Source organism: Callorhinchus milii, unplaced genomic scaffold (assembly GCF_018977255.1).
Source record: "Callorhinchus milii isolate IMCB2004 unplaced genomic scaffold, IMCB_Cmil_1.0 Scaffold3, whole genome shotgun sequence".
Lineage (NCBI taxonomy): Eukaryota > Metazoa > Chordata > Chondrichthyes > Chimaeriformes > Callorhinchidae > Callorhinchus > Callorhinchus milii.
This window is the reverse complement of record NW_024704744.1, coordinates 10,667,391-10,695,368: the sequence shown is the minus strand read 5'-3', so window position 1 is coordinate 10,695,368 and position 27,978 is coordinate 10,667,391. Positions and strand designations below refer to the sequence as shown.

At 42.4% G+C, this 27,978-nt stretch overlaps 1 protein-coding gene across 4 annotated transcripts in view; it reads left to right on the top strand.

Annotated features, from left to right (window-relative positions):
- arhgef10 (Rho guanine nucleotide exchange factor (GEF) 10) overlaps positions 1-27,978 on the top strand; it is a 144,544-nt gene that overhangs the window by 76,072 nt on the left and 40,494 nt on the right. For 3 of the 4 annotated variants that reach the window (XM_042333058.1, XM_042333059.1, XM_042333057.1), the window contains exons 17-26: positions 5,943-6,088; positions 8,404-8,579; positions 14,479-14,594; positions 15,432-15,559; positions 16,047-16,121; positions 18,447-18,547; positions 19,229-19,350; positions 21,865-21,951; positions 22,160-22,383; positions 25,407-25,564. In XM_042333058.1, the coding sequence (XP_042188992.1) occupies positions 5,943-6,088; positions 8,404-8,579; positions 14,479-14,594; positions 15,432-15,559; positions 16,047-16,121; positions 18,447-18,547; positions 19,229-19,350; positions 21,865-21,951; positions 22,160-22,383; positions 25,407-25,564 (1,333 nt within the window). The remainder of the gene's footprint in view (positions 1-5,942; positions 6,089-8,403; positions 8,580-14,478; positions 14,595-15,431; positions 15,560-16,046; positions 16,122-18,446; positions 18,548-19,228; positions 19,351-21,864; positions 21,952-22,159; positions 22,384-25,406; positions 25,565-27,978) is intronic. The other variant, XM_042333060.1, reaches the window with a different exon arrangement.

Genomic DNA, 27,978 nt, shown 5'->3' with positions numbered 1-27,978 from the left:
TTGCCAAGAGCTTGGGGAACTTCGGCTTGCCGGGTTGGAATGAAATGAGTGGGAAGAATCCCTGTTCTCAGTGACTGATCTGCCCCTCCAAGTCCTGACAAGACAACCACAGAGGATTGACTGAATTCCGACATTCCATTGCTGAGTACATTACCTTGGAGCAGGTTCAACAACAGCAACAACTTGCATTTATATAGCGCCCTTCACACAGGGTAGTGTCCCGGGGTGCTTAAGATTCAGCTCCAATGGGATTCCGCTTACCTCCTCCCCAAAGAGGATAGTCACTTTGTAAATCACGAGTTAGATAACATTTGTAGTTCCTTGACGAATAATGCTTTGTTTTCTTGTTACTATTTTGAGGGATCAGAAACTCTTATCTGTGCAAATATCCTCTTCAATCATGGAACCTTTATCTTGTCAGTTTCTGTCCTTGTATAGTTTGCACTTGTGGGTTCATTACCCCACAACTAATTCTGCTTTGTGTATTTTATTTAACACATGCCACTTGGCATAATATTCATTACCACAAGTTGCTCATGAGGCTGGATCAATACCCACTATAGGAAGAATTGTAAATCATTAAGATCTAATTCCCAGAAGCAGAAAGCAAGTCAATAAAATAAATAGGATCCAGTTATATGGAGGTGCTGGCCATTTGGAATACTGTCTACAATTTTAGGTTTTCTGCAGTTCAGAAGAATTTCACAAGCTCCCAAGTTATGATAGAATATGAGGATTTGCAAAAATCAGCATTTTCTAAGACCAGTAAAAAACTTGAGAAATGTTGAGCCTCAGAAAGCCTAGTTTCCTTTGAAGAAGCCACTACTTGTAACTGTTTTGATCCAAAAAATGCATGGCGAATTTCACAATAAAAATTGAGCCGAGGAGCTTGAAACTATTAGGGGGCTACTGGCTTTTGTCATCTCCCGCTGGACTGAAAGTTATGGCCAATTTATGCTGCCAGCTACCAGACAGATTGTGCCTGCAGTCTGGCCACCTGAACAGTGATTTATCAATCGCCATCACTCTTGACTTTCAAGACAGCTGCCTCTGGGGGGAGTTTAACATTAGGACCAATCGGGATTTAGGAACCTCCAATACCCTGACATTATTTTGCTCAGAACCAAAGACAAAATCTGGTTCCAGGCATTCAAATGGTTCAGTGGAAATCAGCCCTGTTTAAATTGGAGACGGCGCGAGGGGAAAGTGCTTTTCAGATGATAATAATAATAATCCTCCTCCTGTTTGATATAGAGCCTTTAACGTTGAAATTGCTCAGGGCTCTTAAATTGGTTGTCGACTGTATATGGGGAACAAAGCACGATTCCAGGTGCCACCACTCTCACTTCCTTGAGGTTAGCAGAAAGTGATTAAATTTACCTCAGCCCAGCTTAGTTTCATCAGTAATAATAATAATTAACTTTGCATTTGGTACAGTGTGTTTCATGTCAGGAGGATGCCTCAAGGCGCTTCACAGGATACACTATAAAGTAGTGGGTGAATGCGGCCAATTTGCACAGCAATGTCCCACCAACAGCCTTGAATTGAATAACCAATTTTTTTGTGGGATTATTGGTCAGGACACTAGGAGAAACTCCCTTCTCGTTTTGGAGAATGTCTCATTCAAAGGATGGCACCTCTGACAACCCAGCACTCCTCCAGCACCACATTCAGTGTCACCATAGCTGACAATAATAATAATCCTTGCATTTGATATTGGGCCTAACCACTTAATCCAGACATCTCAAAGTGCTTCACAGGATTGACTGCGTGTTTTGTTGGTGAAACTATATGAGTTACAAGTCCCAATGTGGGGTTTAAACCCACAGCCTTCTGACTCAGAGGCGAGCCAGGCTGACACATCTGCTTAGATTGACAGGGTTGTATGGAACACCCGTATCAGCAGATCATGTATCTTCATCGTTCAGACTTTGTTGCTTTGTTAACTGGAAGTTTCAAAGTAAACAAATGACAGTACTGCTGAATGATGATCTCCCAGTAGAATTCGACAAGCTGAGACACGGACCATGTCTGTGTACAATGAGCATGGAGTGCTTTTCATCACACCCTGTGCCGTTCACTGTAGCTGGTTCCATTCACTCTTTCCACTACCTGTTCCTTTCCAGCCAATTTCCGTGCTATGTGCAAAAAGGGAAAGCTGAAATCTGTGACTCTGGACGACAGTGTTAGATGACAAACCCCAGGCAATACTGTCAAAAAAGCAAAGTGGAGTGATTAAGGAAAAGTGATTCAGTGATGCTGTCACTAAGTGCCTGCAAAGAGCCAGAGATGATGAACAGCTGACCTTTGGTGTGCTGCATTCTCCCTGCTGGTGATGAAGCAACTTTGCTTTCAGCAAAAGAGCAATTGAGAGCAGGAAGCCTGATTTTTACAATCCTCCCCTCATCGCAGCCCTTAAAGAGCTAACATCCAATTTCAGAGTTCATTGCTTGAACTTCCAGCTAACTTTACAACAACACCAACAACAATAAATTGCATTTATATTGGTGCCTTTCACTTCGGGAGGATATCCAAAGTGCTAGACAGTCGAGGGTTTGCTCTCGAGCAGGGGGTTGGATTCGGAAGGGGACTGAAATCACAGTCAAAGATGAAAGTCTTGAGATGGACCTTGAAGGAGGCGAGGGAAGGGGATTTTGGGGTAGAGACCCATAGAATGGGGGCAGAAACGCTTAATCAGTATCTCGATCCACATACTGCACACATCAGATCAAATTGTGGTGTTGAGTAAGCCTGATATCTATCATTGGACTTAATAATAATATTTCTTACATTTGGTATAAACGCCTCTCACATCGAAGGATGTCCCAAAGTGCTTCACGAGATATACTAACTGCGTATGTTTCGTTGCCAACCACGGCAGCCAATTTGTGAACAGCAGTATCCCACAAGCAGCCATGAAGTGAGTGACTGACTTTATTTGGGGGATTGTTGGTCAGGACATCGACTTCTAGACCATAAAAAATGGTTAGTAATTCACAAGCTGACCTGTATAGGTCCTTGCATCACACTGAAGTCTGTCAAATAGCTGATGAGGAAACTCTGAGGCTTGGGACGACAGCTGGTGGAAAGTGTTACCTCAAGCCAGGCTTGTGAATACATGCTCATATATTCAGGGCTTGGAATCCACCTTGATTGGTATGCAGAGAGGTAAAGAACTGCTGCTGAAGCTCCACTCCTCTAAATGGTGTGTGTTCCAGACATAGGGACATTTCCCGTATTTTGGAAACCAGCCCTCGCAAATACAGCAAAATAACAGAAGCAGCATTTATAATCCTTGCATTTTGATATAGCGCCTTATCACGTCTTCGAGACGTCTCACAGCGCTTCACAGAGCATGCGGTAAAGTGAATTGACTGCATATTTTGTGGGTGAAACACCGCAGCCAGTTTCGCGCTAGCAGTGTCCCACAACCAGTGGATTGAGTGACATTATTATATTTTAGATGGAATTATTACCCCCCGGAAAAGCAATCCACCAATTGACTAACAACTGGGTTCCTATTTACTGCTTGGTGAACAGAGGCGTGTGGAGTAAGGAAATTTGCCCAAGGTTTTGCCCAGGAATCAAACCCAGTTCCTCTCGCTTGTGAGGCGAGTGCTCTAACCACTAAGCTACAGGACTCCTCAGCATCTCGGGACACTTGTATTAGGCACAGGTTTAGCAAAAACCAAGGCTTGGGGGACCCTGCAGTGTGCGTTATGTTACTGCTGGAGTCTTAACTAGCTAAAACTGGACAGCGTGCCATTCAGAGCTCAGAAATCTCTGGCAAGCTTTTCCGCTATTTGTTCAGCTAGGACCACCACACCCATTAGGGCTTTCGCTTGCAGGGTTAACAAGGTTAGGTGGTTATTAGTGTTAGGTGCTTGCAGCAGACTGAACGGAGCAGAGCTCACTGTTATTCGATCTGGCTGATCTGCTGTGTGAGGAATCTTTGCCCTAAAGCTCATGGAGCCTTGTCCACTTAGCTTCATTTAAATGTTGCTATTTTGGTGACTGTAGCTAACAGTGGGGTCAACAATGCGATTTTCCCAAATCCATTCTGTTCCTTGTTTTTTGCTGGAATTAATTAAGGAGAAGGAGGGTCCAGAAATTGGGTACTTTTTATTTTTTTTGAATCCTTGAAAGGAAAATTAATATTTAATAAAAAGCAGTTAGAAATCAAAGAAAATCTTTACCTTTACTGAATTCAATGCAAAGATGTCTGCCATCCACTGTGGTAAATTAATGCACATTATAATCTTCAGCACGATAATGGGTTTCCACATATCTCAGACACCCGGCTGACCAAAGAAAATGTTCTGATGCTACCAGTAAAATCTGTTACTCAAAATGAATCAGTCATGTAGAAAAACTACTTTTACCATTGCAGTTCCACACAAAACAGTAGATGTCACAGTTAGACTGACACTCTAATACAGGCCTGGCGGAGGCATTACCGGAGGCATTGTCCTTCAGAACAGTTGTTAAACTACTTTTAACTACTCCCGAAAGAGATAATTATTTGGGGAGGACAAGTTTGCAGGGCTGTGGGGAGAGCTCGGGTGAGTGGGATTGAATTGGATAGCTCTTTTCAAAGAGCTGGCACAGACACGATGGGCCGAATGGCCTCCTTCTGTGCTGTGTAATTCTATGATTCTATGAAACGGAGATTCTATGTGGTTGTTAAGGTGGATTTATAGAGAAGGGAGTTTTTTTTTCCTAGAGTCCTGACCAACAATTGCCCAAATAATATTGGGCATTCACTTCATGGCTGTTTGTAGAACATTGCTAGTTGAAAATTGGCTGTCGTATTCACCTGCAAAATACAGTTACAAGACTGCAGTAAATCATGTGAAGCATTTTGAGACATCCTCCCAACATGAAAAGCACAACATCCAATGCATGGATTATTATTATTTTTATTAATAAATAAAACTGAATATAGTAAATCTAGAGCATCATCTATTTGAAGCCAAATTCACAGTGAGACTCGGGTAAGAGCACGGAACTGATGGAAAGTTATGCTGAACATTGGTGACTCCAATCTGAAGCAGATCCAGAAATTGTTCTCTCTTTTGTGAGGATTAAGTTATAAAGTGTATGTTCCTGAGGCAATATATCAATTGAACAATTGAGTATCTACAACCCAGACTTTACAGCTTAATGTGGTGAAGTTCAAAATGTAAGTCATTTGCTACATCACAAACATTTTATCCCTTAAATTGATATTTGCCTAATTTGGTTTGCAAACCATATACACTCGTTTGCTCAGAAGGGTAGGAAGGAAAAAAAATGATAGTCCATTAAAAAAATGTAAACTGAAGACTGTAATCGAGAAAGCGTTCTCTTGCATTATGCTGCTGCTTTCTTCAGATCAAAACATTTACGATTAAGCATTGCTCAGATTTTGTTTGTGACCGTGCCACAGGATGTTAATTGAAACTTTCAGTCAATGGAAGCCCCATTCTCTACAACTTCCAAATTCTCTACACTTTGCTTCCTCCTTTCCTCTTTTTACAGACTTAATAAAAAAAAGTAGTCCTTAAATTTGACACAACGCCTTATCATGTCATCAAGACAAAGTGCGGGGGCAGAATGACTGAAAGCCCACCAGTCGATGGTGGAGCAGATAAATTGGAGGAGATGAAGCAAAGTGCTTCACAGCTTCACTATAAAGTGAAACTGTGTTTTGTGGGCAAGTGTGGATAAACTGCATTTTCAGATACTGTTTATCATAATTATTATATAATAAGCTATTATAATATACTATTTAGAACACTTTTGAAAACCTACCACTTGAATCATGCCGTTTGGTCACCTAGTTTCACATAATCTCTGCAAAGCACTTTGAGATCTTATCCTCAGTGTAAGGCATACTACAAGTGTATGTTATTGTGCATGTGAAGCTTGATCACACTCTGCTTCCCTCTGTATCAATGCAGCTCCTTCACTGCGGCAGTAGATACCTGTTAAGGTCGGATGACATGATAGAGACTGTTTACAATGAGAAAGGGGAAATGGTGAAAACCAAAGAGCGACGTCTGTTTATGCTGAACGATGTGTTGATGTGTGCTACAGTTCACTCTCGGTAAGTACGATCACATCTCATCTGAGGTTATCTTCTCCGAGTCCCAATTTCTTCCCAATCAAATGCTAGTGAAGCTATTCCCGTTAATAACTTTTTGATGATTATAATGTATTCATCTGATAGGATTCAGAGCATAGGAAGGTGGAAACAGGAAGAGGCCATTTGAGCCAGAACCCGCCAGTTTATCAGATCATAGAAGATCTTTCAATCCCATCGGTTGAGGAGTCAGTGACTAGATGGCACCATTTGATGCTAGTTAGCAAATGAGAGCATGGGGAGACTAGGAGTAATCTTTTCACACATAGAGTGGCTAGGATATGGAATGTCTTGCTGGGAGTGGTGGTTGAGGCAGAATCCATATTAGCTTTCAAAAGGGGACTAGATAAATACCTAAACAGGAGTCAACTAAAGTGGTCAACTACAGGGCAAGTAAATAGGACTGAAAGGATTGCTCTTAAAGGAGCCAGCCATACACACGATGGGTTGAATGGCCTTCTTCTGCGCTGTAAATTTCTAGGGTTCTTTTCTCCCTCTTTTCTCTATATTCTTTAATACGTTTACTTCCCACATGTCACTCAATCTGCCTTTTAAATGGATTGATTGCACCTCGGTTATCCAGAGAAGTTTCCACCTCCTTATTCAAATTGAACATACAAGTAGGGATTTTTCATCATTCCATGTAAGTGGGTTTTGATCGGTGGAAGGAGCAGGCTTGATGGCCCAAATGGCCTACCCCAAATAATAATCCTTGCATGTAGGACCTTTCACATTGGGAGGATATCTCAAAGAGTGTCACTAGATTTCCTGTAAATTTGAGTGTCTGTGTATTTTGTCTGCAAACATAGTTCTTGTGTTCACATAGTCAGAGAAGCTGCTGTCTCAATAAAGTAAACCTCTGATAAAGGAAGGATTGGTTTGTTTTGACTGTGAACAATCATGCAAGTGCAGACACAAGGGAGTATTTGTTCCCCGAAGAGCCTTTTGCTTATAAATGTGGGTGAGACTAAAGGTCAATTGATACGAGGATGTGTGTTGCTTTTCTTTCATTAAGTCCGAGTCCTGCAGACGCTTGTGTTACGTAAATCACCACTTTACTCCAACCATGGCAAATTCATACTGGGGTCAATTCAGTGGCACAGTCAATATGTGTCACATTGAAATATGCTGCATTCAGAATCTCAAGGGCAAAGTTGGTGAAGCAGATTTTTAAGACTTGCAGACTGCTGGTTAGCAGGCTACCAAAATATTTTGCTAATAATAATAATGAAAAATAATAATCTTACATTTGATTTTGTGCCTTTCAAGTCAGGAGGATGTCTCAAAGCACTCAACATGATTCACTGCAAACGCAACAGTCAATTTGCATACAGGAATGTCCCAAAAAATAGCTCTGAAGTTAATTTTATTTTGATCAGCCAAGTGTCTGACACATGCGGAAACCCGTCACCATTCTTAACAGAATCCCAAACAAACTGAGAATTACATGCGCCCACAACACGTGAAATTCCAGAGGTATTTGTTGGAATGCAGTCTTCCCCCCCGGAGGGATGCAGCCTACTTAAGAGAGAATTTGGTGCAGGTTGGCAAGAGCCGAGGCTTGGGATCCCCAGAGTATGAGTTGGGTACTGCTGGAGTTTAAGCAGCTGAAAATGAATAGCTTATTGAAAAACAGTAACCCACTGTTGAAAGAAACTTACTGTGGTTCCTAGTTTACATGTGTCTTTGCTTTAGACAATATATTGTACAATTTGAATCTAATCGTTGTTCATACAACATTTATGTGAGTGGGTCCTTCCCACTGTAGTGAATTTATGTCCGCCTGTTTCAGTCAGTAGCTCTCTCACCTCTGAGTCAGAAGGTTGGGGATATGGTGTGACTTGGAAGCCATACACTCCATCTAAGATGACACTCCACTGAAGTGTTGGGGGAGGTTTCTTCTTTGACAGAGGTGCTGTCCTTCAAATAAGACGTTAAACCAAGGTGTCAGCTGCCTGTCGAGGTGGATGTTAGATACTATGGCACTATTTAAAAAGAGAAAGCAGTTTCTCCCTGTGCCTTGAACAACAGTGCCCCAAATAAAATTGATCATTAATTTCATGGCTGTTTGTGGGATACTGCTTTACAGTATAACAACAACAACTTGTATTTATATAGCGCCTTTCATGCGGGGTAGCGTTCCGGAGAGCTGTGAAGTGCTTTTAGACATCGTGAGGATATGATAAGGCACAATATCAAATTCAAATATTATTCTAGTTTGAGTTGGTGTTTTATCAAGTCTGGCGATGATTTTTAAAGTGAGATTGAACTGGTTTCAGAGTCCAACATGACGGCAGTGTTGTGATACCCTCGGGCCTGAGGTACCTGTTGAAGTGGAGCGTTCCTCTGAAGCAGGTTGAGGTGGTGGAGTTTGGGAACAGCGAGGACCTGGCGGAGAAGAGCAGATACCCTCCTCCACATTCAGGAGAAAAGGTCCTTATTAGTACAAAACCGAGTAAGTACACGATTTAGCTCTGCTTCACAAGGTGCCACCTGTGCTGTTTTGTCTTTAACTGGGTGTAAAAAGAACTTGGTCAGGGCATAGCCAGGGACCTCCGCAGGGGTAAGATGGTCTGATTTACACCAAGACCAAACAAAGCCCCATTTTGAAAGTCAGGAGTCGAGCTTCTGGAGAACTCTGTTCTCTGCCACGACACCCCTGATGTGTATAGTTAGTGAATTGAGTTCAAGATCCTCGTTCTCATGTTCAAATCTCTGCCCCATTCCACCATTGCTACCTCCTTCAATCACACCAACCCGGCAGCTCCCTTTGCTTCATCTCCTCCAACCTATCCGCTCCACCATCGACTGGTGGGCTTTCAGTCATTCTGCCCCCACTCTCTGGAACTCTATCCCAGACTTCTTCCTTCTTTCACCTCGTTAAAAGTCCATCTGAAGACGTATCCTTTCCCCTCATCTCCCCACCCTCTTAGATCCCACCCCATCTCGGGTGCCAATCTAGCTTTGTTACATGCTTTGAGATGTTTTCCTGATGTGAAAGGCACTCTATAATGCAAATTGTATTGTAATTGTAGTGAGAAAGCTGGGATAACATTTGTGACATTCTATTATGTGGTCCTACTATTTACTGTAAACTGCCACAAACTTCACCTTATCGTCTCTGTAAACTTGTGGCAAGTGGACCTGTGAAATAAGTTCTCTCAATGTTTTGGATGGTTGTATTGCGATGTGGTGATGTCTTTTTCTGCCAGCATGTGACAACCCTACTAGGGTGCTGTTCAGCCCTCTGCTCCTGTCCTCTTCCCCTGACCTTGGTCCCTATTCCCCTGGCTCCCATCCCACCTGAGAGCATAAGAATTGTAAGTCAAAAGAAGACCAAGGTCCATCCAGCTTGCCTTCCACCATCCTGTCAGTCGCATACTCATGTTGTATCCTGAACTATATAATGTATCCCAAGATATTATTTCCGAACAGACATCTATCTTAATTTGTTTTGTTGAAAAAATCAACACTTTCTGCTTCCACCATCTCCCTAGGAAGCCTGTTCCATATATTTGCTCCTCGTTCACTGAAATAGCGTTTCCGCAGATTTGTTTTGAATTTACCCCCCTTCGATCACAGGCCGTGGCCTCTGGTTCTACTGAGGCTCATCCCCATCCCCACCTGAGGCTCCCACTCCAGTCCCCACTTCAGACCCATTCCTATCCTGACCTCAGGTTCCCACTCCTCTTACCCTGAACTTGAACTCCCATTCCTGCCCTGATTCTGAAACCTTGCTCCTGGTTCCTCCTTTGTTGGATGTCAGGAGCCTCACAGTAACTGGACCTCTGCTCCCTCGTCATGTGCAATCATAAGAGCAGCAGAGGGGCCTCCGCTCAAAGGCCTCATTATTTTTGGAGGGGAATTATAAATATCCCGGGTACATCCCAGTGCTTGATAATGATTAAGCAGAAATCAGATTTAAATATATTCTTACAAAACCCAACCACAGTTCAGTAAACTATCTGCAGCCATTTCTCCACTGGGTCTGAACCCCAGTTGATTTCCATTTCTGCTGCAATAAATGTTTCATTTTGAAGCCGCTGGGGTGAATTAAGAGAGAAGAGATCCTACTTAGGCTCCTGGATGATATCCCAATGTACTGAACTGAACAAACATAAAGCCGAGCGAATATTTTTNCGTTTAATTGTATCTTAAGTTACAAAACTCCATGGTAACTGATCTATTTGGCAAAGCACATTGATTCAGGGTGGCCCTAATCCCATATGATTTATGCAGCTCCAGACGAAACAGGCAAACCCGAATCTTCTTTCTGAATTTGTCATGACAAACAACATTAAGTCAGCAGGATGGCAGTGGGATAATTGCTTGGGTTTCAGCCACTGGTAATGGGGAGATTGGTGCTCTGAATCACAGTGATAAAATCCTGTTAAAATATGAGTTAGAATGACAAATGGCGTACAAATCACTTCATGCCTTGCCACCCCCTTACCTCTCTGACCTGCTTATACCCCATTCCTCTACCCGCCCACATCACTCAGCTCTGGCCTCCTGCACATTCCTAGACATTTCCATTCCACCATTGGGGCCATGAGTCGGAGGTTGTGGATTCAAGCCCCAACTCTGGGTTAGGAGCTCATATAACTAAACTGACACTCCAACGTGGTGCTGGTGCGTGCTGCTTTGTTGGATGTGACGTTCTTCAGATGAGACGTTAAAGTGAGGCCTCAGGTAGTCTTTAAAAATCCCACGGCTCTATTTAAAAAGTGAAGGGTGTCCTGGCCATTAATTGGTCAACAAAATTGGTCATTCAGTTAATGGGACACTGTTATGCCAAATTGTTTGCTGCATTCTCCCACAATAAAGCACACAGTCACACCACTTTACACTATATACAGTACAGTGAAGTGCTTTGGGAGTCCTCCTAACATGAAAGGCATGGTACAAAATGTAAGGATTGCTATTACTATTACCACTAAATGCTGTGAGGTGCATTGAGACATCCATGGAAGGTGCTGTACTCAGCTGCAAGGATTATTTACTTAAATTGGTGGTTTTGGGGAAACGGGGAAAGAGTGGTACAATTAAGACTTAATCTGCCAGGAATCAGGGCACAGCTTTCTTTGTTTAAGATTACAACACTGAATGTTGGAACAAGTTCAAATTTAAATCGAGCCAATTGTTACAGACCAGCAGTTTTTGAGAAAACTTGAACATAACAGTGTCGTTCCCAATCAAAAACAGCAATAACTTTAAAGCATACCAGAAATGTCACGCGTTGCGATTATGAACCCAGTGTCCGTTGTTGGGTACAAAATATTCTCTTTGCAGTCACTGCAGTTGGTGTGTGTAAATTCGAGACTCGTTACTCTGTTGGAAGAAATTTGGGGAGAGAATTTTATACAAACACATCACCCACTTGCTCTCTGTTTTTTTCTGCACTGCCACAATGTCTCTAAACCTATTTGTACGTTATAACAAGACATCTTGTTCACAGTTTGTAAAGGGAATCTTTGATAAACCTGCTTGTTCAGTTCTGATTTGGCAATGTTTGCTTGGATCATACGTGATAAATTGACTGTCCTTTTGTTACAAGGCAGGATTACAGCTGTAACAATAGTCACTTTGTGCTTTGCTTTCCATTGCCATGCAGCGCACATCAAGTAGATGTGTCTAGCAGTTGAAAGTTTAGACTGGTATGAAATAATCGATGAGGTGAAAGGTTAATTGTATACATTCAGTAGAGCAGAGGTATCCGTCATCTTCTTGGCTGTAAAGAATGGTTTAAGAGTTTATATTTCTGCTGCTGCTCAGTTGTGGTTACAGGCAGAAGGGAGTCAAATACTGTAGATTTAACTTCTATTTCTTATCGAGTGAAGAGATTAAATCTTTTTAGATGTTAATTGGCGTCTGGCATTTCCAGAGCCACACCAGTGTTCCTGAAATGCACTGATGTAATCTGTGTGTTAACAATTTTTCACAAACACTCACGTGCAGCAGAATACTGAGAAGCTCAGTCCCCAACTCTCCTGCTTGGCCTGTCTTTCTCTTCAATTCCCCCCCCTCCACCACCACCACCTCACAACAATAAATTACGTTTGTATAGCGCCTTTCAGGTCAGGAGAACGTCACAAGGCGTTGTACAATCAGGGATTTGGACCCGAGCTGGGGGTTGCTATCAGGAGGGGTGGAGGGCAGGGAGGGTAGGGGTAGGAGGTGACCAAAGGCGCGGGTCAAAGAGGAGGATCTTGAGAGGGGCCTTGAAGGAGGCAAGAGAAGGAGTGAAGTGAAGGGACTGGAATGGAGTTCCAAAAGGTGGACTCAAACATGCAGCTGGCATTTTGCTTTCAGGCTGTTGACGTCCTCCCGACGTGAAAGGCGCTATACAAATGTAATTTTGTTGTTGTTTTTGTTGTTGTTTCTGGTGCAAGAAAAGGCCTGAAATGTCTGATGACTTTTGTGGCCTGAAAGTTCGGAAAACAAAGTGGGCTCAAGAGGTTGAGCTGCATTGGGTGTGGGTATGGTCGCAGATGGGCGATGTGGTGGAGGTAGAAGAAAGCAGTCAGGGACCAGGTGTGGCATACAAAGGACAGCTGGGGATCGAACCTCACTCCTGGGTTATGCACAGGTTCAGTGAGTCTGAGGTACAGGCCGGGGAGGTTAAGGAGATCAGAACCACAGATGAGGGCGCCAAGGAGTATGGCTTCTGTCTTGTCAACATTTAGCTGCAGAAAATTGGCAATCATCCAGGCCTAGACGTCCGACAGGTAAACAAGCAGAACATTAGTGTACTTGGGGGCATAGCTAGAGGAGGAAAAGTAGATTTGGGTATCATCCACATGCATGTGGAAGTTAACACTTTGTCCGTAGATGATATCACCAAGAAGTTAGAGCCTTGGGATACACCACAGAAAGTGTTCAGCGTCCTGACCTCAACCAGCCTGGTAACCTGTTCCAGTCATTATCAACAACAACAACAACAAGATTCCATTAAAAGAGCGCCTTTCACGTCGGGAGGACGTCCCAAGGTGCTGGACAGTTGGGTCAGGACCCGAGCAGGGGGAAAATGGTCAGGGTGAGGGGAGGGAAGGGAGGGAGCGAGGAGGGGGTAGAGCCACAAATTTACATTGTAACCTGGTCTTTCTCTGAACCGGATACATTGAAGAGGTTTATCACAAATTCACCGACCTTGGTAGCATCAGCATATGTGATTCGCTACATCAAGGTCATCACATTTCCTGACGCTCTGAAAATCATTTGTGTGGTGCACGTAATATATTTATCTCGCTATCTGGTCTCTTTCAAGAAAATACAAAATCCATTCAACATAGATATAGATTAGGGGTGAAGGATATTGATGTATTGTTAATTCATATCAATACCCTCCACAAAGCAACATTTTGACATTCTTTTACCAACACAAGACCACTATATGGAGTAAAATTCTACCTGGTTCTAGATTTACTCAATTAACGTAGAATTTCAGTGAAATTAAAAACTGCCTTCATTTTGAAGCCGTTTACTTCAAGTTCTGTTGGGAAACTACTGTGCGCAAAACCAGCTTTAAAGTTAAGCTGGATAAATTGAACACTTTGCCAAATTCTGGGCATTCTGAAATATCCCATTCGTAGACTAAATCTAGACCCGGGTGGAATTTTACACCTATCATCGTGATAATTAACTTGAATATTATGGCAAATTAATCGTCATCTGATAGTCCACAACTGGTGATAATTGACATCAGATTGGTTATGAAATGTTACCCATTTAATCCTGATAAAATTTTGACCACAAAATATACAGTCAACTCACTTCGTAGTATATTCTGTGAAGCGCTTTGATACGTCTGGAAAACTCTGATAAGGCGCTATATCAAATGCAAGGATTATTATTATTATTATTTACTGGTCTTTGCTGGTCTCTAATCGTCACCTTGGCTCAGTTGGTAGAACTCTTATCTCTGAGTCACAGTTTGTGGGTTCAATCCCGAGAGTGTAATTTTGAGCTCATTGTCCAGGCTGACACTCCAGTGCAATGGGGTGTGTTTCCATTATCAGAGGTGCCGTCTTCAGATGAGACAAACTTAGGTCCCATTTGCCTTTTCAGATAGATGTTAAAGATCTCATGGGATGATTTCAAAAACAGGAGACTGTTTTCCCAGTGTTTAAACCAACAATCCCATCCAATAAAATTGATCATTCATTTCATGGCTGTTTGTGGGACTTTGCTGTGTTCAAATTGGCTGCCATGTTTGCCTACAAATGCACAGTCACTTCACAGTGCGTCCTGTGAAGCGCTTTGAGATGCTTTGATGATGTGATAAGGCCTTCTGTCAAAGTATTATTGTATGCATTATTATTAGATACTCCTGTATTCTATCTTTGTTGTTCCAGACAAACTATACATGGGCCCGGGACAGTTGTACCAGGATTTACAAAATCTAATGCATGATTTAAACGTGGTCGGACAGATTACACATCTTGTAGGAAACTTGAAAGGAAATTACCAGGTAAAGTGGGAATGAAATGCTTTTCTCAGTTTGTTGCCTTTCTTGGCATCAATTTAAAAGTTGCACCAGCAGGATCTCAGCACACACCCTGGGCTGCCCAAGCCTTGGCTCTTGCGGCTAATACTCTCTGGAATTGGAGGATGCGGGAAGAGAATGTGCATTCCATTCCAAACATGTGAATCTCCATGTTTTGATGGGATGAGTAGAAGTGCCGGATAATCTTAAGCATGGTGACGGGTTTCTGCACATGTCAGACATCCAACTGACCAACAAATATTTTACTACATAGTGAAAAGTTTGACTTTGTCACATTGAATCATAGAAATGTACACCACAGGAGGCCATTCAGTCCATTGAGTGTTCATTGACTCTCAGAGCAAGGTGTTCGTTTAATCCCACTGCCCAGCTCTATCCCATCCCCCTTCAAGGCTTTATCTTTCATATACCTGTCTGCCTCTGTTTTGAAACCCACAATGGATTCTGCCTCTTACCACTTTACTTGGAAGGGTATTCCACATCCCAACAACTCTGTGTGAAAAAAAACTCCTAAGCTCGCCTTTCTCTCCTGTTCTGGCTATCTTCTATCTGCGTCCTCTAGTCATTGTTGCCTCAAACCAATCTGTTTTGAGACATCACATTTCTCCATTGTGAGATTTAGTTGTCCCAGAAATCAAAATTAACACATTAGTGAGCACGAAATTGCACATAGCACATGTTGTCAAGTTGTTTACGCCTTTAGCAATGCTTTGCTAGTGCTGTTCCACTTAGACAATAGTAAATATTTTTTGCTAGTTGATTCTGTAACCTCTTTTGATTTGTAATTCTCTTCTGTTCCAGAATTTAAATCCTGTAGTGAGTCAGGACTGGACAGCCGGACTTCAGAAACTTATACTTAAAAAGGAAGAGGAAATCAGAGCAGCAGATCGCTGCAGAATCCAACTGCAGCTACCTGGAAAGCTTGACAAGTTGGTATTGAGTATATTTTAACGCACACCTCAGAGACTTTAGTTAAGAAATGTTTTGCAGGCTACTGAGACCGCAGTGTGAATGCTGTAACACCATTAATCCATGGACAATTTCAAATAAAGCAATTCCTTTTACACCTTGTCGCTAGCTGCCTGGTCAGTAACGGATCCATTTCCATTTTTGTCAAGATGCCCAGTTGGTGTTTGGCATTATTTCATTGCATGGTCTGGATATGAGTTTGGCAATGGGGAGGATTTTTACAGCTCTGCTCCAAGGTTATCCTTTTAAGCAACTCCAAGGAACAATGGCATTCTCATGGGCTTAGACACTGCATGTTTTACGGAAGCATGACCAATATAACAAGAAACATTGTCTTTAACTATCTGCTACTTTTTCCATTCGGCATGCCACCCGATTGCAAAATGAAATGAAATTAGGATTTTTTTTTCAAAAACAATGTATGTGAAGTTTATTTTTTTGTTTAAGTGAGGAAGTCCAAGGACATGGAATTGCAGATCTGGGGCTCAAAAACTATGAAGGTTTAAATTCTTCAAAGTTGATGTACGTGATTTTTGCTTTCCCTTATCGGTTCTTGTTTTTATTGGGATTGTTTTTTGCATGGGAATGGAGATACTCCTTTATTGCCCACAAGTAAGCTTGATGTTATCAACTTTGTATGGAGAATACAAGATGCGTGTACAGCTAATGTTAAAGAGACCTGCAAAGGCGTAATTGGACCCACATTTGACATTTATTTGTGATAAATCGGAGCAAAGATTTTGACTTCTTTCGTCTTGTATTTTATTGTGGAGTCTTGTACAGTATTGGTTAGAGCACTTGCCTCGTAAGCGAGAGAACCCGGGTTCGATTCCCAGATGAGGCAAAACCTTAGGCGAGTTTCCTCACTCTGTATGCCTCTGTTTACCAAGCAATAAGCAGGAACCCAATTGTTAGTCAATTGGCAGATTGAAGGGTAACAATCCCTTCAAAGAAAAAAAATTATTCACTCAATCCACAACTGTTTGGGGGACACTGCTGTGCGCAATTGGCTGCTATGTTTCACCCACAAAATACACAGTTAATAAACTTTACAACAACAACAAAATTACATTTATAGCGTGCCTTTCACGTCGGGAGGACGTTCCAAAGCGCTGTACAGTCAGGTGTCGGGGCCCGAGCATGGGGGGTAGGATGGTGTAGGGGTGAAGGAAAGCAGAGACTATATTCTTTACACTATATTCTGTGAAGCGCTTTGAGACATCTTGAAGTCGTGATAAGGCACTATATCAAATGCAAGGATTTTTATTGTTGTTATTGCTAGATCATTGATTTTTTTAAAATCCATTTAAGTTAAATTATTTTACCAGAAAGATCAAAGAATATAAGTGTTTGGCATACAGTTAAACCACTAACCCACTCAACTGAAAACACATCCTGGCAATGTGTACCGTTTGCTAACCTGATCAAGCTTTGCGTTCTTATTACAATGAAAAGTTAATTTGGGTTAGCAAACAGCATACAATAGACCTCTTTCTTCCTTACGACTCATAAAAAGCTGGGGGTCGGGATCAGGGAGGGTGGAGGGCAAGGGGGCAAGGAAGGTGACTGAAGGCACGGTCGAAAAAGAGGGTCTTGAGAGGGGTCTTCAAGGAGGCAAGGGAAGGGGGCAAGGGGCTGACGGACTGAGGGATGGAGTTCCAGAGGGTGAGGGCCAAATGCAGAATATGCAAGGCAAATATACTAATCACTGGTGAGACTGGACTACTTGCTCGCAAATTCACTGCTATTTGGTAGGATACCAGCGACTCTTTCAGAGCAGAATCAATTGGGGGCAATTAAACAAAATGCTAAACACATGCAGAGGATTGGTATTACAGCGTACAGGGAAAAAGCAATGAAATGGGTTTAGGATGGAAGGCTTTTTGGTGGAGCAAACACTAGCAGGAGAAAATAGGTCAAATGGCTTCCTGTTGTGCTATTCATTTCAAGGAGAAACAATTCCTTCTAATTTCTCCTCTTGCTCGAGACTTAATTTTACATTTATAGGTTTCCTCCCATGATATGAGCATGGGTAAATACACATTTCTACTTCGCATCATTGTCAAAATATCTCCTCTCGTTCTTTTCTCCTTTGAAACAAGTTCAGCTCTGAGAGTCTTTCTTCATAAATTAGAGCTTCAAGCCTGGAGTCACACCCATCCCTTTGCTTTGAACTGTCTCTTTTGCTTCCTCATTGTCCTGTTCCTGCGCAAAATGGTCCCTAATTTTGCATTATTTCTCAGTGCAATTTCTTAATGGATAAGCTGAGTCCTGCAAACCAAGACTCTTCACAGTAACCAGAAAACCATTAGATTGACCCACGGGAAGTCCTCTTTTATCTGATCTGCCAACCGAGCAGAGATCTCATGAGTTGATGGGATTTCTCACAAGATTCCTTCTCCTCTTAAGAATTACCAGTAATTAGACCCCCAATATTGCAAATGTGGCCTCAGCAGTAAGCCAATTTCATGTTCCATCTTCGACTGGTGGGTTTTTAGCCATCTTGCCCCGACTCTCTGGAACTCCATTCTGGAGTCCCTCTGACTTGCTCCCTCCCTCCTCTTGTTCAAATATGTCTAAAAATGTACTTATTTGACTGAGTTTTTGGACATCTTTTCCCCTCTGTAGCTCCTTGGCTCCCTCCAACAGTTCAGATCCCCATCCATCTCTGTCAAATCCTTTGATACATCCTCCTGATGTGAAAGGCGCTATTTAAATGTAAATTGTGTGGTGTGGTGTGTGTAAGTTCTTCTGAATGGCGGTCAAACGTTCTCGGGATGCAGCCTGGAACGGTATCAGATCTCTTGAAATGTTAAATGCCTGAATTTCTTGTTGTGTTCTTGGCAGATCTGGCAAGGCTACGTTCTTCACAGCAGTATTCAATACATTTACTCCAACCAACAAACTCTCCTGGATGAGTAGTTTACAAATGGCCAAATTGGCCCTTGGTAAGATTTCACTGTCGGATCACATAGGTTGATGGAACTGCTACTTAGTGTGTGCTTTACTGCTAATGTTTTGCATTTGCATTAATTTCCTTCATAACTGCATGCATTGCAACACCGAAATCCCTTCACTCTCTGGTACCTCCCTACCTCTCCGACCTCCTCACTCCCCAATCCACCACCTGGTGCCTCCGCTCAACTGGTACCACCGGCCTCCTGCTCGTCCCTTGTGCCCTTCACCCCACCATCGGAGGTCGCACTTTCAGCCACTACGCCCCAAAGCTCTGGAACGCTCTCCCTCAATCCCTCCTCCCCTCTCTCCCCTTTTTCAAGTGCCGCCTGAAAATCTTCCTCTTCGACTGTGCTTATGGCCACCTCCCCCACCACCTCGGCTCGGAGTCAGGCTCCACCACTGTTAAGTGCTCAGAGATGCTACCCTGTGTGGATAAGTGCACTCATAAGTGCAAGTTGTTGTTGTTGATATAATGGGGAATAATTGAAAGAAGGGAGACACTTTTGGGCATAATTTCCAGCTACGCAATATCCAAAATCAGAATATTGTGTCTTGCCAAAACTCAGAGACTGAAATAATGTGTCCATGAAATCTTCTTATGTAGACGTGAGGATTTGGAAGGGATAAAAATAGGGAGATCTTATTAATTTTTTATCCTTATTTTGTTATAGAGGAAGAAAACCAGCTGGGTTGGTTTTGTGCAGAAGACGATGGAAAACGAGTAAAGCGCCAGAAACATCCCCTTCTTGTCAGGCACATGCCTGTCATGATGTCAAAAATCCAGGAGTTTAAGGTATGCATTCACCTTGCAAGTGAAAGGATCTGGGTTTGATTCCCGGGCAGGGCGAAACGTTACATCAAAACCTCTCTCTGTCTCATTAGTACTGTTCCCACCCCATTAATAATGGCCGTCATCACTCCTATCCTTAAAAATACTTTCCTGGACCCATCACTGCTCTCAAACTAGTGGCCCATCTCCAACCTCCCTTTCCTCTCCAAGGTTCTGGAACGAGTTGTTGCTTCCCAGGTACGCTCCTTCCTTTCCCACCACTCCCTTCACGAACCCATCCAATCAGGTTTCCATGCCGCCCACAGCACAGAAACGGCCCTGGTCAAAGTGACAAATGACATTCTGTCCATCTGCGATCAGGGCTCCCTCTGCCCCCTCGTCCTCCTTGACCTCTCTGCTGCCTTCGACACCATTGACCACTTTATCCTCATCCACCGCCTCTCCTCTCACCTCAACCTTCACAACTCTGTCTTTGACTGGTTCAGATCGTACCTCTCACACCACTTCCACTTCATCTCCACAAACCGTTTCTCCTCTCGCCTCCTCATACATGCATTAATTACATCGAGGCTCGACTATGCAAACTTCTTGCTTATCGGCCTCCCCAACTCCTCCCTCCACAGGCTGCAGATAATCCAGAATTCTGCAGCCAGTGTCCTCTCCCGCACTAGGCTCTGTGACCCTTTCACCCTCCTCCTCGCCTGACTCCACTGGCTTCCCATCACACAGAGATACAATTCAAGATTCTGGTCCTCACCTTCAATGCCGTCCATGGTCTTCCTCCCCCTATCTCTGTGACCTCCTAACCCCCTACCATCCTGCCCGCTCCCTCCGCTCAGTGGATTCCAGTCTCCTTCACGTCCCCCGCCTCACCATTGGCGGGCAGATCTTCTGCCACTCTTCACCCACTCTCTCGAACTCCATCCCTCATTACCCCACCTCCCTCCCTCCCTTGCCTCATTCTACACCCATCTCAAGACTCTCCTCTTTGACTGTGCTTTCGATCACCCTGCTTCCCCCCCGCGCTCCACCCTCCCCGATCTCAATCCCCAGCTCGGGTCCGAAACTCTGACTTTCCAGCACCTTGGGATGTCTTCCCGACGTGAAAGGCGCTATACAAATGTAATGTTGTTGTTGTAGATAAGTTTCCTTACTCCACACGCTTCTGTTCACCTAGTAGTAATTAGTCAATTGGTGGATCGATTTTCCAGGGGTAATAATCCCTTCAAAAACAAATAAACAATTTTAAAAAATAATAATAATTTGGTCACTCAATCCATGACTGTTTGTGGGACACTGCTGTGTGAAAATAGCAGCCGCGTTAGTCCACAAAATATGCAGTCTACTCACTTTACAGTATATTTCTGTGAAGCGCTTTGAGACGTCTCGAAGACTTGATAAGGCGCTATATCAAATGCAGGGATTATTATTATTACGTCTATGCTTGTTGAACTTAAACTTTGAGGCTGACACTCCAATGCTAGTGCTGGGTGTGCACTGCACTGTTGGAGATGCCGTTCTTCAGATAAACTGAGGCTCTGTCTGTTCATGTGGACATTGAAAATCCCTTGGCACTATTCAAAAAGAGAAGGGAGTTTCTCCCCGTATCCTAGCCAATAATCCCCCAGATAAAATTGGTGCTTCATTTCATGGATGTTTGTGAAACATTGCTGTGTGCAAATTGGCTGTTATGTTCACTTATAAAATATATACACAGTCAGCATATTTTACAGTAAATCCTGTGAAGGACTTTGAGATGTCCTCCTGACATGAAAGGCACTATATGAAATGCAAAGATGAATATTATTATTATCATCGAGACATTCTTTAAATGTTTGCTTGGACTTTTTTTTAACCTAGGTGGTAAATGGACCGTGTGTCCAAATACTGAGAATTGCAGAAATAAATCAGTCAGGTTCCTATTCCTAAATGCTATCCAGTGACCACAGCTGGATGTGCACATGGTTGCTTCTCTGGAAGGATAGATTCAATTCTGGCAGTGATGCCTTCAATGCCCTTGAAGAACCTGTTGTGGATTCTGACCATTTTTTGTTCACACGGAATACAAAAACAAACAGAAAAAAGCAGAGAATTAAACTAAGAGTGGAGTTGCTAAAATCAGTTTAGTCTTGATGGGACAAATAGCTTTGAAATGTCCTCCCGACATGAAAGGCACTGTGTCAAATTTAAGGATAATTGTTATTGCTTTGCGTTTTACTCATACTTTTATCACTGAAGCCGTTGTGGGATTCAGCAGTTAAAATGATTGACATTTTGTGTTTAACGTCTCAAACAATGTTCCAAAGTGCTCTGTGAAGCTGCCCTGCGAGAGAGTCGCTGTATAAATACAAGTTGTTGTTGTTGGTACTGTACTTGTTATGCACCTGCTCCCATTGTGTTGAAAATAGTATAATCAGATCCAATTATTTTATTGTTCACTAAGGAATGGGCTGTATTGTACAATTGGATATTTAGGAATAATTGTGTAATTTTGAACAATAAGTCTGTTCTTTTCAGATTGAGTGTGCGGTTCATAACCCAGAGTGTAGCATTACATCTGATAACACCCCCAACTCTTTCTCCATGGGGCACGGATATCTGTGGGTAAGTTTAGTACCGATAAATAAGAAACCGCTTTCATCTTAGAACTGCGACAGACCTATCCCATGTAACCACGTACAATTATTATTAATAATAATATTATTATTACAATTATTAAATGCACAATATGTGTGTGAAAATCCGGTTGGATTATGAGTGACCCACAAAACTGTACAATTTATCTATTCTCTGGTATGTCTTTTGTCTGCAGATTGGGAGTTGCACAAATCAAATGGGGCAAATCACGATAGTCACACTTCACAACTCCAATCCAAAGGTTATTGAATGTTTTAATGTGGAGTCTCGTATCCTTTCCATGGTGTATGTCCCAGATGAAGACAAGCTAGAAGACTCAGATGTCTTCCACGATTTAGAAACTATGAGCACAAAGACTGCTGAAACCCCAACCATCTGCCTTGGCATGGAGGAAGGGAGGTGAGATACACAGTGGATCCAGTAATTGCATTTCTTTGAATAAGTGGCCTTCATTATAGCCTAAAATGGAATCCTGTAGCTAAGTAGTTAGAGGACTCGCCTCGCAAGTGAGGGACCTGGGTTTGATTCCAGACAGGGCGAAACCTTGGGCAAGTTTCCTTACTCCACACGCCTAATAATAATCCCTCACAAACCAAAAACAATAATAAAATTGGTAATTTTCAATCTACGACTGTTTGTGGGACACTGCTGTGCGCAATTGGCTGCCGCGTTCGCCCACAAATATACAGTCAATTCACTTTACAGTGTGTTCTGTGAAGCGCTTTGGGACGTCCTCCTGACGTGAAAAGCGCTCTATCAAATGCAAGGATTATTATTATTATATTATTATTGATTCCCAGCAGGCGAAATGTTGGGCAAGTTTTTTTGTTCCACACACCTGTTTACCTAGCAGTATGTAGGAACCTGGTTGTCAGCCGATTGGCGGATCGCTTTTCCAGGGGTAATAATTCCTTAAAAAATAATAATAAATTGATAACTAATCCACGACTGTTTGTGGGACACTGCTGTGCACAATTGGCCACCGTGTTTCGCCCACAAAATATAGTCAATTCACTTTACATTATATTCGGTGAAATGCTTTGAGACGTCTCAATGTGATTATGCACTGTATCAAATGCAAGGCTTATTATTATTATAACAGTGTAATTCTAATAACCTTTGCATTTGATTAAAAGTGCCTTATCGTGTTGTTGAAACATCTGTAGTGATTCGATCCGTCATAATGCTGAATTTCTAATCTCATCTACAGTGTTGTGGGCAGCACTGAAGAGAGGTTTTAGGGGAAATGAACACCAGAAGAGAAGCCCAAGGGTTACTATTTGATGTTTTCCAACAGGCAGCGTTGGCTGATGCCTTGGAGATGATTGACTGCCCAGCCTCTTAATTCTATGACAGGCATGAATAAAGCATAGAAGATTAGAGACAGAGAAATTCTCTGTCTCTGTGGAATCCTGTAACTCAGTGGTTAGAGCAAGCGAGAGAACCTGGGTTCGATTCCTGGGCAGGGCGAAACCTTAGGCAAGTTTCCTTACTCCTTGGTTTAACTAGCAGTAAGTAGGAACCTGGTTGTTAGTCAATTAACGGATCGCTTTCCAGGGACAATAATTCCTCCCAAAAAAATAATAATTTGGTCACTCAATCCACCACCGTTTGTGGGGCAGTGCTGTGGGCAATTGGCTGCCACATTTTGCCCACAAATATACAGTCAATTCACTTTACAATAGCGCTTTGAGACGTCTCAACGACGTGATAAGGCGTTATATCAAATGCAAGGATTATTAATATTATTCTGAAATATTTGCTGTACAGCAGCAATTTATCAGTCCGTGATAAGATATTAACTGTAGCACATTGACTCCCAGCTTTAGGATATTTAATTTTTGTGAGGTAGGACAACAAAATTGTGACTGTGGAGCAGGCTTTTAGTGATTCATGTTTTTTTGTTGCTCTGCAAAAGCAAAGCAGTTTAATGATAGCTAAAGAATGCTGAATAAAAATGTTACAATCTGGGAACAGTATTCAGAAAAGGTTGTGTAAAAGTTGCATTCACTAATTTCCAGGTTGCATTGGGAAGCATAAATGGTGATTGCAGTGCTCGTAGCATGCAAATGATGTGATGGATTTTTAACTGGTTAATTCTGAGATTTATAGTAAATTTTTAAATGATACAGATTGGGAATCAGTTGGATTAATGAATTTTTATATATACTATATATATAGATATACAAATAGACTGTTTGTGGGACACTGCTCAAAATCTACAGTCAATTCAGTATATTTACAGTATATTCTGTGAAGCGCATTGAGATGTCTCAAAGATGTGAAAAGGCGCTATATCAAATGCAAGGATTATTATATATATATATAGAGAGAGAGAGGCCACCTATAAGTACCTCAAGTGAGTTCAGGCATTTTAACATCTTGCAGGCGCGTATCCTGAACAATTTGTTAAGAAAATATTCTCAGCATAAATTGTATCCCAAGATCTCCAGGATGCCAAATGATGTTGCAGAAGGCTTTTGTGCAAACAGTCCTTGAACATTTCTGTTTTGTTTGGTCTAAATCCTCTAGTTTCACCTAAAGCATTTCAATATAAGTCATTTTAAACACACAGATGTTTCCTGTGTCTATGGGATTTAGAAGCTTTTTTAAGGTAGTTACATTTCTAACTAGTGATCTTCAAACACATGTTCTGTTTATTTTTGTCCTTCTACCAAGCTCTGTGACCCAATCACCCCCATCCTCACCTTCAAGGCCAGTCTCAAGACACTTCTCTTCACCATACATTCGGTCAGCTTCCTGCCCCCACCCTCCCTACCCTCCACCCTTCCTGATCCCAATCCCTGCTTGGGTCCAAATCCCTGACTGTCCAGCGCTCTGGGATGTGAAAGGCACTATACGAATATAATTTGTTATTGTTGTTGTTTGACTGTTTGTGACCTCTCATCCCTTTGATATTTAGAGTGTGGTCAATACATCAATGTTTAAACACAGCTGGTCTACTGTTAAGCACTGGCACCAGTCCTAACACTATTTTAGTCTTTACAGTATTTAATAATCCTAATATTTAGGTTAGAAAGTGCACAAATTGGCTGTCCCATTCACAACAATGAATTGTATTTATAAAGCACCTTTCACATCGATAAGACATCCCAAGGTGCTGGACAGCGAAGGGTTTGCATCCACAAAATGGACAGTCACTCCACTTTAAATCCTGTGAAGCATTTTGCGACATCCTCCCAATGTGTAAGATATTATATGAAACACAAAGGTTATTATTGGCGTAATAAAAGCACTGCTCTCAGTCATCGAGTAGTGAGTTTGAAAAACAAGAAGACAGGAATAGGCTGCGCTGCGTAAATAATGTTGCAATGAACCCCTCATTTCTGTCCAGCGGCTGTGAATGGATTTGGGGCCTGTTTTTGTAATGATGACAATTCTGTGCTCTTTACACCTCGCAGCATTTTGGTGTACAAGAGTAATCAAGCCGCCAAGAAAGTCCGACTGCAGCACTTCTTTTCTCCGGATAAATCTACTGTTATGAGCCTCACGTACAAGTCGCGATGCCTGTACGCTGGACTCGTCAATGGGAATATCTCCATTTACACAAAAGCAGATGGTAGGTGAAGTGTCTCTCTTAAAATGTTATCACTGCCAATATTTCACCAGTGAAATTTTTCTCATCGGCTCTACAGAATTGAGTCTCACATATGTACTCATTGGGATCAGGCCCACTGTGGCTAAGAACAACATGTTACACTCAGATAATACCTTTTTCTTTGGGGAAACGCCTCAAAGACTTTACAGACACTGAGCGGGAGTCCAGATTGGGAGTGAGCTGGGAGGAGGGGAATAAGGCCAAAAGGACAGTCAGAGAGGAAGGCAAGGCTTGATCAGAAACTGTACTACCGAGATTGCCATAGATTCCAGTGCATAGCCAGCTCAGCCCTAACGGCCCTGTTTACCTTCCACCCAGCCTCACCCAAAGGAGAATAACTTGCTATCCAAGCTAGCAGATTTGTGACAACATTGTCAAGAATCAATTTGCCACTTGGATCATATGCAGAGGGCAACTAGAACCCACTGAACTGTATCTAGTAGGAGTTAGCACCTTTTGAGAGAGCAGAAGGGTAGAAATTGGCAAGCAAAAAAAGCTTCACCCACACAATTCATGAAGAAGAATGTTGCTTTTTTTCCACGTTAGAAAGGTTGCTGGCTTTTGAGAGAATGCTGAAAGGTGACATTTTTTAAAAAAAACACAATCAATATCCTTGTTTTAATAGGTGATGAAATGTTGAGCCGAAGTTTGAAAATTTATTTCAATTGACAATATCCTGTGATTCAGCAGTTTATTCCTTGGGTCAGAGTCCCTGTAAGAGAGTTTTTTTTGTGTGTGTTGAATAAGCTGCCAAAAAGGCAATGTTTAGAAACAGAGGGAGAAGGGGTAGAATTACTCTCCAGGTTTTGAGGAGCCTGGGGCCCCAGAAGCAGCATTACTGGAACTTATAGATTGAACTGCAATAAATGTACTTCAGATGGTTGGTAATATGTTGCCATCCAAATGCAGCTGGAATGCTCTGTATCCAATGTTTCCCTTCCAGAACCGCAACGATTGCCCATGGCATCTTCTTCTAGGTTACTTTTAAACAACGACCAAATAGTTTCACAACCGTATCAGAAAGCTATTATGCAGCTGGCTGCTCCCTCTCCCTTCTAAATCCTGTGTTTTATTAAAGGAACCCTCTTAGGATAAGAATGTATTTTTTTCTCTCTAGTGTTCACATTAAAAAAAAGCTTACCATTTGAATTAATGCCTTTCATCTTTAACGCCTTTGAGATGTTGTCTCAAAGCACTTCACAGGATACACTGTAAAGTGGAGTGACTGGGTATTTTGTAGGCAAACACGACTGGCAATTTTCATACAGCAATGTTCCTCAAACAGCTATGAAGTGAATGAACAATTACTTTTTTTATGGGGTGCGGGGGTGGTGAGGGAGGAACTGGACAGGACGCTGGGAGAAACACTTCGCTTTTGAATAGTGCAATGGATCACTAACATCCATCTGAACAGTCAGATGGGGCCTCAGTTTAATGTTTCATCCAAAGGACAGAACCTCCGACAATGCAGCACACCCCGAGCAATGAATTAGAGTGTCAGCCAGGAATGAGTTCAAAATCCCACTGTGGCATTTGAACCAACAACCTTCTGATTCAGAGGCAAAAATGCTACCATATGAGCCAGGCAGACACCGTGTGAGAGATTGAGAGAAATGAGGGCTTCAAATGGTTTGTCTCAATACTGACTGATCTTTATTCTGTTTTTTAAAGAGGGTAGTAAACTAATAGTGTTTCAGGACACAGAAGTGGGCTCTGTGGGCTCTTGTTAAACGCCTTGCAGCTTCAGAATCAAATTATTTCATTGGTTACCAATAGCCACAAATGATGAGAAGGTTTCTGTTGGGCAGTTTAGTCTGCACTCAATTGAGACTGCCTGGCTTATTTTTTCTTACTGTAGCTTTGTTATATGTGCCCTGTGGCTCTGTGAGGGTCAGCTGGAATCTGAACAACCTGTTAAAGTTTTATAGAGGAAATTTCCAGAAAGTAAAAAGTTTGCACTTTAATCTCTGTGCCTATACCTCCTGCCTAAACCCAACATTTAAAGCCCCAGTTCTTAAAGGGAAAGGATGTGCAGAGTGACCGGGGTATGTATAGCCCTGGTGCACTATGAACTTGCATTGTAACATCAAAAAATTACATTTATAAAGTGCCTTTTACATCGGAACGATGCCCCGAGGCACAGGACAGTGAAGGGTTTGCATCTGAGCTGGGGTTGGAATCAAGAGGGGTGGGAATGTGGCTGAAGGAATGGTTAAAAAGGAAGCTCTTGAGATGGGCCTTGAAGGAAGCGAGGAAGGGGGTGAGGCGGAGGGATTCAGGGATGGAGTTCCAGAGGGTGGGGGCAGAAAAGCCTGACCGCCAATAGTAGGTGGCCAATCATACCAGAGGCACCCGATTTCCATTGCTGACAAGCC